General features: G+C 32.5%; 1 protein-coding gene across 1 annotated transcript in view; it reads left to right on the top strand.

Annotated features, from left to right (window-relative positions):
• Positions 1-13,419, top strand: part of LOC126780504 (gamma-aminobutyric acid receptor subunit beta-like) — a 60,233-nt gene that overhangs the window by 45,103 nt on the left and 1,711 nt on the right. Inside the window, exons 2-5 of the mRNA XM_050505060.1 lie at positions 7,494-7,594; positions 10,566-10,633; positions 12,322-12,548; positions 12,965-13,047. Of these exons, the coding sequence (XP_050361017.1) occupies positions 7,494-7,594; positions 10,566-10,633; positions 12,322-12,548; positions 12,965-13,047 (479 nt within the window). The remainder of the gene's footprint in view (positions 1-7,493; positions 7,595-10,565; positions 10,634-12,321; positions 12,549-12,964; positions 13,048-13,419) is intronic.

Here is a 13,419-nt window from a genome sequence, read left to right as displayed (position 1 = left end):
TTTATTGGAATAAATAAATTAATCCGTACTCGTAATTGAATTGGTGCACTTACATGGATACGAAAATAGAAATATTGTGTACAATTTGTTACAACAGAATTTCATCGTTGAAATACAAATTGATTAACTTTATTTTTTTTTAAAACTTGCGATGTCTTTACTGTGGACTATAATGAGAGGAATAGTCGTATCTTTCGCTCTTAATTCCTACATCCCGCTGTGCGGTTTCCTACGGAGTTTACGTTCATTTATTAATGAACTACTTTTGTTGTACAATATAATTAGAGTAAAACATTATTGGGTTATTAAATACTATTATTTATTTTCAAAATTTATAGATCGTAAGAATACCTCGTCTTAATAGTATGGTTATTATTATTTATTGTATATGAAATCATTTTAAATATAAACCGTAAGCACCAAATTGAATACTCCATCTCATTGCTAAATATTCAAAAACGACTATGGTGTTACGCTATTTCGATTGTTGTGTCATTAACATAATATAATTATTATAACTAATATCGTATAACAGCATTAGTCACTTTCAGAAATTGCGCAGTTCGTATACGTTTTTTTTAGTTTGAAATAGTTATCGAAATTCCATAAACGATAAATTTATTTTGTCAGAAACGTTTCTCGCGACCCATTGGGACCTGTAATTCTGACATACAGAATTTTAGTACGTGTCAAACTTTTGTTAAAGTTCGATATACGAGAGACTTTTGCATAATTCATTCCATTTCATAAAATATTTCACATAATATATACATATTAAAAATTGGTATTACAGAAATTATAAATAATGTCTAGTTCAATTTCATTAGCATTTTTTTTGAAGTCAGAATCTATTGAAGAAACTAAGGTTTCTTTCCTGTTTTTATTTTAATCAATCTCTTTTTTTCTCTTGTTCTGCCCAATAGTTAAGGACATTAATAGGCCCTAAGCCTACATTTATGTTTATGCAGTCCTAAATTAAACCTACAATTCTAATATAATTATAGGCAATATTAAATATATATATAAACAATGACAGTCCCAAGGTCTTGATCAAATTGTAACTTATGTGCCTCGTATCAATTCGAGATAACTAGTCATACTGGAATATACAGTATAGTTAGGCAAAAGTATAATGCATTGTTTATCTTATTAACACGATTGCATTTCTGAACGAGTAGATGTTACTGGTGGTAGGGCTTTGTGCGAGCTCGTCTGGGTAGGTACCACCCACTTATCAGATATTCTGCCGCAAAACAGCAGTACTTGGTATTGTTGTGTTCCGGTTTGAAGGGTGAGTGAGCCAGTGTAATTACAGGCACAAGGGACATAACATCGTAGTTCCCGAGGTTGGTGGAGCATTGGCGATGTAAGCGATGGTTGACATATCTTACAATGCCAATGTCTAAGGGCGTTGGTGACCACTTATCATCAGATGGCCCATATGCTCGTCCACCTTCCTATTCTATAAAAAAAAAAATACTACGGGATAAATACAACAGTAATGTCATAAAGGGATTCAATATGTGAAAATGAAAACAGTGCTCAACACGATTGTGAATATCAGAATATTATAAATGACGTATAACCCTAAGGCGATCTTTTAACGAAGAACGTACGAAGTAAGTTACAAAATAGCACTTCAGAGGTGTGATAATCAGTTATTTTTCCTTGGGAATTAATTTATTAAATTGTAAACAAATAACATTTCATCAGGATTGACGGAGATACTACATTTTTCATAATTCATTATCATAAAATTAAACAATAAAGTAATATAGAAATGTTCTCGAAGGATTCTTCGTATCTATTCAAAAATCGAGTTATTTGCAGTTATATTGTAATTGTCCTGTCGAGGAATGTATTACGAGAAGCGATTGAATGCAATTGTAAAGACGTTTGCTTTAATATATCAAATGCTAATCGTTTTGTATGTAACAGTACAATTTGTTAAAGAAAGGAAATACTCTTTTAAAGTTGAATTTATTTAAACGAACGTGATTTACAATCTTTAAGAAAATTTATATGTTTTAATATAAAATTGTATTTGTTTAAAGTTTGGCATTAATTTATTGCTACTTCCAGTTTACTTGACGCAAATAAATTAACCTTTTAAATAAAAAGCGCAATAAAAACTAAGCAATATGCATATTGTTTCATTAAGGTTTTATAGGCAATTAAGCAAATGCATGTTCATGTTAAAACGATGTCGCCTGCGTCCATAAACATAAATACTAATCGGGGACATAATAGATATTCTTATATCTGGAATGAAACTGATTTAATCAATTTGAAAACCGGAGTACAACAATTAATTTTATTACTGTTTTTTTTAAATACACACGACTCAAATGACACATACTAATGTAAAAAAGCCCAAATTTGTTATATATTATTTCACATTATTTATAAATCCTATAATATCCAAGTTAAGATTTGTAAAATTGAAACAAGTTAATATCATTGAATATTGCAACGGGAAATTGATCTTAAATCGTAATCGAAACCTTAAGTAAATAATAAAATGAAAAATTTTAAACGGCTAGTATTTTACTGAACCAATTAAGTGCGACAATGGTAACTTGAGATTAAATTAGACGAGATTACGACGAACTTGAACGAAATCATGTCTATGAGGAGCGTTTTAAACCGGATTGGAAATTTGCTTAGTCCAAACTTTGATGAATTGAGAATTTTTGCCTTTGAATTTAATTCAAAGTAACTTTTAAACGAGAAGAAAGAATATAATCTTCCGGTAAGCCGAGTATTTAAAGCTTAAATAATAATTAAAAGATGATTCTTGAACGAAGTTACGTATCTACGAGATTTCGTTCGAGTAGACGTTGGTGGGTGTTTTTATTTTCTTCATGAATTAAATTCATTTCAGTTTAGTTGTAAATTAATGATATAATTCTTACGTATTTTATTAAATTTAACTACAACTAGTTTTTATTATAAATCATAGTGTGTGTTTATTGTGTATTGACAAACATGCTTCGAAGCGGCGCTGCGGAAAAAGTTCCAAAATTTTCTCTTCAATAAAATAGAACGCCTATGCCTTTGGGACGATAAAATGCTTAACAAAACAAACAATTTCAATATTCTATCGATTTTTCCTTAATTAGTTCATGAATTTTCACGTTAAACACTACATGCAATGCTTTAAGCGTGCACACATTTATAAGTAGAAGTTAAACACTTACAAAATAATTTCACATTTCAGTAAAATTACGCAGATTGAGCTAATATATTGGACATATAATATTTTGGCGACGATACAGTTTAGTTTAACAAATATTATTTGTAGATCAGTTTTTTAAATTCATTAATTTTAATCGAATTTTGCTAATTTAATTTGTTTCGCTATATACATTACATTGTACTAAAATTACAAATTTAAGTTTTATTAATTTATAATACCTTGAATATAATCATAATGTGTTGAATTTAATCAATGTGAGCGCCTCACATCCTTTGTGAAGAAATATTTGTCATACAATGCGCTACTGGCAATGTACAACTTTGCATGACAATTCGTCAATCCTCTAAAAAAAAAATAAAGCCAGTATTCCAATCCAATAGTTACTAAAAAGAAAAAAATATATCAAAGCGTAAGGTTTAAAAATGGAACTCGTGTTCAGTTTAGTACGTGAGTGTGAAACAACATTGATTCCTCAATACATTTTTGAATACCTTTCATAGATGTATTGCGAGTGCGCCGGGTTCGCATTGTATCGTTTCGTTTTACGAGAGCGCTATTCATTAACGAATTTTCCAGTGTATTTTATTTTTAGTATTAAGTGTTTTTAGTGTTTATTTCGAACTGTCACTATCAATTATATAAAATGCAATACTTTATAAAATATTAATAATTTATCTGGAGATGACTAATTTATTAATACGAGCTTGCACTTAGCCCTACCACTAGTGGTGCTCTACCACAAGCTCACCTGCGTATCTACACCTACCTACTTATCAGATTTTCTACCTCTGATCGAATTTTGATCTGTAGTGAATGTTTTCGTACATAATTACAATTCATAGCTCTCAAATCAAATTTGAAATGTTACGAAGATATGATAACAAATATTTAACCGATATTTAGGCGAAAATTCAGACCAATATATGTACTAAATACGAGTATTATGGCTTCTCTTTAGCAATAAATTGCAGAATGCGGCATCGATGCATTTCGTATTCAAATTACACATCTAATGTTTACCTCGTTCTGCACTTCGTGATACGCCTTCACAAATGAATGTACGAAGCGCGCGCGAAGCAAATTACCGAAAAGTAAATAATTTTGATTTGGTTTAACCAATCGGTTGTAATCGGTTTATTTGTGTATTTGTATTGATCTATTTGCTTACCTCAGGGTTAAGACCATACACCGTGACAGCAAACGGCATGATGATCTTATGAGCCCTATTCACCGCCTCTCTCTACTCCTCTGTGAGTGTGTGGCGCTAACTTCGTTGATTCTATATATTATTACTAGCTGACCCGGCAAACGTCGTTCTGCCATATAAAGTGTGTGGGGATGGGATCTATGACAGAAAAAGGAAAGGAGCACTGTAGACGTTCTTAATCGCCGTTAAAAACAAAAAAGACACCACCATTCATTTTCACAATTCAATGTATTTCCTTAATGTAATGGACATATTCATTGTTTGATTAAAAGTTAAATGTAAAGTGAAAAAGTAATATATTTTTATCCTAAAGCAGTAAATTAAGTTCGAAGAGCAATTGAGTGTACGATATTTTTTGTCAGTCCGTCTTTAGCCAACACAAATAAGATCGATGGTTTGCCCATCCGAGAACGAGCCACGTATATTATAATCATTGTGTGCCCAAATCTAAGCCAAACGGACATCGTTTAGCCTTGCCTTTTATATCATTATACGTATCATATGCATGAAGCACCATCCTGCGATTATTTTCATGCGTTTATTTATTACTGTTTTCTAGGTTATGTCTACGGATTTTGTGTGTGAGTAGTAGCTCATCGTACATTCGTCCCACATTATGAGATAGAACTTTTGAAAAAGGTGGTGCGTTATTTATTTCCTTTATAATATTGGTAAATGGTCACCCCCACCTATATACATTGGCACTATAAAAATATTCCTTACATCGCGAATGCGCTACCAAACTTGGGAACTAAATTGTCCCTTGTGCCTATAGTTACACTGGCTCCATCGCCCTTTAAGCCGGAACACAACAACACTAAATATTGCTGTTTGGCGGTAGAATATGGGATAAACATATTACATTTACATAGGTGATCTTCTAGCGTACGTAACGCACCTCTGGGGTGAAGCTATCGACAAGCATGGAGAATCGTTGGTTGTCAGCCTCGATATCTCCAAGGCTTTCGACAGGGTCTGGCACAGAAGTCTTCTCTCCAAGCTGCCGGCATATGGTTTGCCTGCTCAGCTATGCACCTAGATTGCCAGCTTCCTACACAAGCGTAGCCTTCGTGTTTTAGTTGATGGTTCCGCTTCACAATTCTATGTAGTGAATGCTGGGGTCCCCCAGGGATCTGTGCTATCTCCCACATTCTTTCTTTTGCATATCAATGATATACTCTCTCTTGGGAACAAACATTGCTATGCAGACGATAGTACAGTGCATGGTGGATACCACGGACGCGCAGTGGCTGGGCGGGCGGAAACTGAGGAGAGGCGGGAGAATCTTGTCATTGAACTCGATAGGACGTTAGAGCTCATCGCCAAATGGGGCTCTGATAATCTTGTTGAGTTTAATGCCAAGAAAACACAGGTATGCGCTCTCACGGCGAAAAAGTCAACATTTTCCCCTCTTCCCTCCCTCTGTGGTACTCCTCCTCTTACAACCCGGGTTCCTTCAACTCGTTTGAAGAGGCATCTTGCGGGCCGGCAGGGCGAAGGCGGCTAGTGCAGAACGTTTTTCCCGTCTGTACTGGCCGTCGTCGCGTTTGGACTCTACTACCACTTACCATCAGGTGGAGTAGAGTCATTTGCCCTCCCGGCGAATATAAAAAAAAAAAAAAAAACATACGAATGGAACATAATCTTTGCGCTGGCTATTTCGCTGTCGCATTGTTGGCCATCACTATAATTTTTCTTCTTGCGCCAGAATTTTAATTTTGCCGTGACTCCTAAGATTTTAATTTAAATTTATTCTTTTATAATTCCAGTGTAATAGATAATAATAGACAACCACGTGTTTTTATTGCTTTTCAATCGATTCAGTTATATGCAACTAACAGTTTCTATTAAAAAAGATAAATTGAATTACTGCTATTTTTTGAAATATAGTTTATACAACTCGAGATGATTTATTTCACACAAACTATATAAACAAACATAGTCTGTTCAAAGGTAGCGCTGCTAACAGAATTCAAGTGAAATTAAGTTTTACTTATTGCATTAAATAATTAATTTTGATTCAGAATAATGATATTATTTCTAAAGAATTTAATTTTGAATGTTGTCAAAGTAATTAAACACTTTAACAATAAAATAAACGTCAAAAATGTCTTTATAAGTTTTAAACAATCAAAACAGAGTACTATAAATAAAATATTGTTATAATAGCAATCTAATATATTGCAATATGTTTTCGTGTGCGAATGGACTTCAGGAACAGCCTTGCTACTGGATGCATGCTCACGCGCACATTTTCGTTATTTTGTTGGATTTGTTCGTCTGTTCTTTCTGCTTTATTATTAGGCATGCTTGATGCTTTATTAGTTCGATGGACCAAATGGGCCCACTTGCGTATTGCTGGCATTTTTCACTGTAACGCACACACACACACACATAGACCAAATTGTTGTATTTACAGATAAAAACGTTATACCGATAATGTATTTGATCTTTTAATATTTTACCAACCTTTTCAATATCATAAAACACGTTTATATTTCTTATCAATTAAATAAATCGTTTAATATTTTGCAAATTTTTAAATGTCAAAATGACGCGACGCTTCTCGTAAATGACGTGGACGAAAGCTCGATGAGGTTCACTATAAGTAATTATTTTGATACTGTTCATACAAAAATATTAAAATCATGACTTCAAAATGGGATGATGGGCTTGGAGGGTAAAAATTTGGGGTGATGAAAAGTTGGGGTGTAATTTTTGATGCTAAATCTCAAAAAATACAAAATAAAAAAAAATAGAAAAAGAAATTCTGGATAGGGACACCCTTAACACCTAGTGGTATGAAAACTTTATCTTAACTTTACGATCGATTCCTCCCAAATATACATAACAAATTTCATAAAAATCGTTCGAGCCGTTTCGGAGGAGTTCGACCACAAACACCGTGACACGAGATTTTTATATATTACATAATAATCAAAAAATATATTTAGCTTATTAACGAACTTCTATTATTTTAGTTATTGAATGATTTGTAATTATAATAAATTCAAATGAACAAATCTATATGTTATGTTAACTTTGTTCTTGAATAAGTTTTTATATATTTGTTTTCTTTTGTTATAGCGGGGCTGGTGGAGGTGGTATGTTTGGTGATGTCAACATCTCGGCGATTCTCGACTCGTTAAGCGTAAGCTATGATAAGCGAGTGAGACCCAATTATGGAGGTTAGTATGAAATTCATATTTAACTTAGAATATGTTATAATACTAATATTAATAATACTAAACCTGAGGATGTACGTAATATGTTAGCTCGATGGTTCCTAAGTAACATCCCATATTATCTGCAAAACGAAAAATAAGCAAGAAAGCAATTATAAGTTTAAAATATGTAAATTATGACAACTATATTTATAATTAGAATATCAGTTTTATTCTAACTTAATTGTTATTTGACTACATTAGTTTGTTTTTTTTTATTTAATAGGTGCAATTTTGTAGATACATTGAATAATGCTGTAAGTGTCATTTACTTTATATAGTCACATTTACTTTATGCAGTAAGTATGGAGAAATTATAAATGGCGTCACGTTCAAATATTAACTAATCATGATTTCCCATGTAAAGTTAAGCAACTGTCTATTACAATGATCGCGTCGATCATCGAATCGATATTTAATTATTTTTACTTCCTTTTCACTTCCTTCAATGGAGTACAATAGTAATAAAGTATTAAACCAAAGTGCATATCATTTATGCGGTACTTATGGGATCTTACGTAGAGACTGTGTTAAAATGGACATCTTATATTCGACATGAATGGGACGAAATGTTTAATTAATTCAATCTAGTATGTAGCTATAAACAAAATTTTCATTAGAATTGATGGATTTTTGCGATTATTATTGTATATTTTGGCCTTGTCTAGTTCAGGATGTAAGTTATCGAAAAAAATAATAATACGAAGAATTATATGCACTGATGCGGTCTCGGTCATTTCATTAAACGTATGTAGAAATTTGGAAATTATCTCATTTAAAAAGAAAAAACAAAATTCTTTTTGCCTTTTACATTACAAAATATTTATACATTTTAAGGGGCACAAGGACCATAACATCTTAATTTCTTACAGCGCTAACGCCTACGTGCAGTGGTTAACTCTAACCATCACTTGGACCATTTGCCAATTTAACGATACGAAAAGTTTTTATAGGCAACAGAATTAGACCTCGTAGAAATTCTACTATTCGTAGGCAAAACGAATCGTTTTTAGGATTAAATAACCGGACATTAAGCATTCAGAAAGCTAGCTATCAGAGAGTCTTTTGATCACAAAAGTATGTTCTCTATCAATTGCATGACACATTAATTAAAAATTAAATAAATCTGAGAGACTCATCAATGAATTAGTTTCAAAAGGATTGTTATCAATTTATTTAAAATTGTGATTGCAAGATTGTTCGTCAGGTTTTATCTAAACAGTAGACATACTAAATATTTTATCCTATTGGATAGCACTAACGTGCTATTTATTAAGATTTTTTTTTATTCAAACGTCTACAAAACGAATTTATAAATGAAATAAGTAATTATTTAATGATAATTAACATTTTTAAGATAAAAAAAATTCATTCAAATACAAATCCATCATTCAAATAAATCAAACTAAACAAATTTATCTGTTTTTTTTTTAATACAAAACTTACTACACATAAAATCGCCTAAAACGGAATTTTGATTGTTAGACCGTAGGAAATAATTACAAATCAAAAGGTAAGTCAAGTTTTAAAACCTTATGTCAAAAGCAAGAACGTAAATAAAAGAGCTTAAAGAAATGTCAAATTATTTTATATAATGTTAACTAATAAATAATAACTTACACTCATCAGCCCGAATAAAAGACCCTGTGTTGCGGTTTTGGAAACACTAGACAACAACAACAACAACAACAAAAATAAATACTTACTACACAAATGTATGGTCTATATATATCTAGATATATGATCTTCATATATAGTATATATATGGTATATGGAATATGGAATGAACGGGATACTAAAACAAGATAGTGACAGTAGTTATAGCCAATTATCTCAAAAACAAAAAGATAAAATAAAACACAACTGAAACATTTTCTAGGAAATTTCTTGCAAAGTAGTTGAAAGCAATATAAATTATGGAGGGTATAATAGAAGTAAAGACAGACACCAAAAAGTTTGAAGTCTCAAGTTTTTCATCGTACACTAAAAACTGAGAACGGAAACAACAACTTACTTCAGAGTTGAAAGTTTTCTTTATTTAAAATTTAAAAGTGGGAAAGGAAAAATCTCCAGTAATTTTCCTTTAGCTAGTTATGGAATGGTAAAATAAAGTAATAGTCCGTAAATAGTAGCATCGTCGGGCAAGAGCCTTCTTTTCTCTTTAATGTCAAGAAACGGAATTTTATCATATGCTAATTTACTCACGAGATTTTGAGTCACAATTCACCTTATGATGAATTTTAATCACATATTTAAAAAGTGGTGTTGCTTGCGCAGATTTCCGTAATCATTGGTCAAGGTTCAATTGGCAAGATCTATGTGTTTTATTAAAAACAGTGAATTATTTAATCTCCCAGGTTTGCTTACCATTGTGCTTGTGTATTTGTTTACTTTATTTCCTCAAACCTTGTTTATTTTATTTCCTCAGTTTGAAAAGGATTCATATATGGATATATTCATTTAATGGAAGTCTAAAGCGAATGTGAACATAATTTTAAATTTTGAACACATTGATAAAACCATCAACAACATTTTGTTTAGGAAACACAATTACATTAACTATTAACACATTTTAGTGAATTTATTAGAAGAAACAGAATGAAAAAGGCAAAAAGAATTTTAAAAGTAGTAGATGTAACACATGTAAAATTTCAGGACCGCCCGTGGATGTTGGAGTCACCATGTACGTGCTATCCATCAGCTCCTTATCTGAAGTGAAAATGGTATTTAAGAGAGTATTATTAAGTAGTATGTTCTGTCACGAGGCCAATTTAGGTTATGTCCCACGGTCGATTTATGGCTTGGGGTAAGAGAGTTCAAAAATACCTCCATATGTCCATGATCTACCTAGGGAAGTAATGTCACATCATCGTCCTCTGGTTTGGTTTTCACGGCGCGAATCACGCGCTCTACTCACGATTGGGCTTATTTGCAGGTCCGCCAGTGGAGGTGGGCGTCACCATGTATGTGCTCTCTATCAGCTCCGTCTCCGAAGTGCTCATGGTACTCGCCACTGTCAGCTCAAGCTAGACATGAGTAGCCCCAGACACGAGGCTGCGAGCATGCCGGCGTATTGGAGCCGACAGCCCGGAAGGCGCAACATCATATATTTAGCTTTTCTATAGAAATATTAAATTTGTAAATAATTAATAATTTTAGTTTTAATTGACTAAGGTGGAGTGTCTTTCCGGGTTTGTCAAAATCTAAAGACATATAAGATTGTACTCTGCTACTAAGAATTTCTCCAAGCAATACACTGTCGTAAACTTGCTCCATTGTTGTTTTTTGTGTTAAGCTTTTTATGTTCTTGAGTAGGTATCTGTTGTGACTGTGGGTTTCTTACTATTGTCTCCCAAAAAAGTGTTTTACTCTTCAACTTCGCCATTTGCAATTTACTTACTTTTCGTAGTCTTGCTATAAATGTATTGTGAATGTACAGTGAGTTCCGGTTGGACGAGGGAACATTGTTTTCATTAAACATTTAAAACTGATATACTCGTAACTTATACGACGCGCAAGAATAAGTAAAAATATTGTTTAACTTTCATACAATAGACAAAAAATGCAACTCGTTTGTTTATAAGCCACAGAAAAAAAATCTGTGCTATTTAAATTTTTTATTAATGAATTGCCAAAATACCCTTGATAACGGTTTCAAAAAACAAAGTCCATATGAGACCAGGGTGTATGACCCCTCGTGGAAACCAAATCAAGGGACTCGTAAAGTCACTTTAAGACGTGACCTGCAATTAATTATAGACGATCTATCTATATCATTATCAATAAAGTACACGTAACGAAGAATCGGAACCTCTATTAAAATTTAAAAAAATATATTGTATCTCGTGGTATAAAGTCCCTGTACTATTTTACGCATACCTTAACACGTTCATTACCAATCATGCGAAACGCCTGAGCCACGGCCACGAGCGCACATAGCTCATCACGCGATTTTGTGTGTTTCTATCCTGCAAAGTTCTTCTCTATGCAATCTAGTTGAACCAATGCTCCTCATCATTTTACTATCGTGTCAATGTTATCTATACGTTCCTTTACTATTTTACGTGTACTTTATCACGCTCAATGCCAACAACGCGAAACCGTGTGATACGGCCACTAGCGCACATGGCTCATCACGCGATATCGTGTGTTTCTATCCTGCTAAATTCTTCGCTCTGTATTCTTATTGAACCAATGCTCTGCATCATACCCACTAAAATATCATTATTATACCTATATTTCTTACTTACTTACTACTTTACGTGTACTTTAAGTTTGTTGTACATCAAATGAAACTCTTCATTTGCGTAGTAAATGTTTAATGGCACCTGGCAGCACAATTTTCTAAATTTAATATTTTCACGATTCTTCTTGTATCTTTTTCTGAGTATCTGTCTAAGCTTTGATTGTCTATTAAAAATGCAATCTTAAACGTTTAATGCTGTACAAATTATTTATATATGTTATTTCAAACATCTCGCTGCCTTGATGTCACTTTTATGATGTTCAGACAATTCATGTCTCAGTGATGGACGTTTTTAAGCTAAATTATAATTTTATCAAATTATATTAATAATTAATAAATTTTTAAATATTACGCTTTTTCACAATAAGCGAAATAGTTGATGACATGCATTGTGTGCTTTTTCACGTTTTACAGTCAGTCGTTCTGAATAATACCGATTTTGCAGGATTTTACACTGGACTTCTACTTTAGGCAATTTTGGACTGATCCAAGACTAGCCTATAAAAAACGACCTGGCGTTGAAACTCTCTCTGTTGGATCCGAATTTATTCGAAACATATGGGTGCCTGATACTTTCTTCGTCAACGAGAAGCAATCATACTTCCATATCGCTACTACGAGCAACGAATTTATTCGGATACATCATTCCGGATCTATTACCCGAAGCATTAGGTATATTTCTTATAAGTATCAACTTTTTTCAATCATCTCGACTCACATACGTTCAAAAACTTTTTTAATATTATTTATTATTATTCTAGGTGCAATAAATCAGATAATGCTTAATAAAAAAAATTCAAGGAGTATGATTCTGCCTTGTCGACATGTCACAAATATTCGTTATTACTATTCTAAAAATAAAATGTTATCCTTATGTTCCTTTCGTTCTTCGTTCTTTTCTTTTGGTATGGAGTAATCTGTCTGAGAGTGATGTGAAATGCCTGCATTTATATTGGTGGAAAATTTTCAAATTATGTGGTGTTAAAATGACACATGTATTAATGGACCACTTGCTGACTATGTCTAAACATTTCTCGACTGCTATTTTATGCAATTTGGCATTATATAACATAAACGTATTATTTTAGGTTAACTATCACCGCTTCTTGCCCAATGGACTTGCAGTATTTTCCAATGGATCGCCAACTGTGCAATATCGAAATTGAAAGCTGTAAGTAATTGCCTAGTATATATTGATCCTTCATTAAGTATTTACTAAAACTTTTTTTCAATCCAAACTTTTACTCGTATAGCATAAACGTATTTTACTCTTGACAAAAGATGATTTGTTTTTAACGATACAATACCGATATCGTCAACTAAATACCCCAGTGCACAAGGCGTGTGCAATTTCATGAGGCTTTCATTTGACAGACAATTAATTAACAAAGCAAACACGTAATTCTATAAATAACTATATACTACACCATATACATCTGGTTTGTTTTACAATTAGTTAGTTTAGGTAGTTAAATTCATCCATTGTCAAGATTATATTGAAAACCCAGTGCGATGGGTGTTTAATTTTATCGTTCCATATTTT

Source organism: Nymphalis io, chromosome Z (genome assembly GCF_905147045.1).
Source record: "Nymphalis io chromosome Z, ilAglIoxx1.1, whole genome shotgun sequence".
Lineage (NCBI taxonomy): Eukaryota > Metazoa > Arthropoda > Insecta > Lepidoptera > Nymphalidae > Nymphalis > Nymphalis io.
Note: the sequence above shows the minus strand (reverse complement) of the source record. Positions and strands in the feature narration are given on the sequence as shown.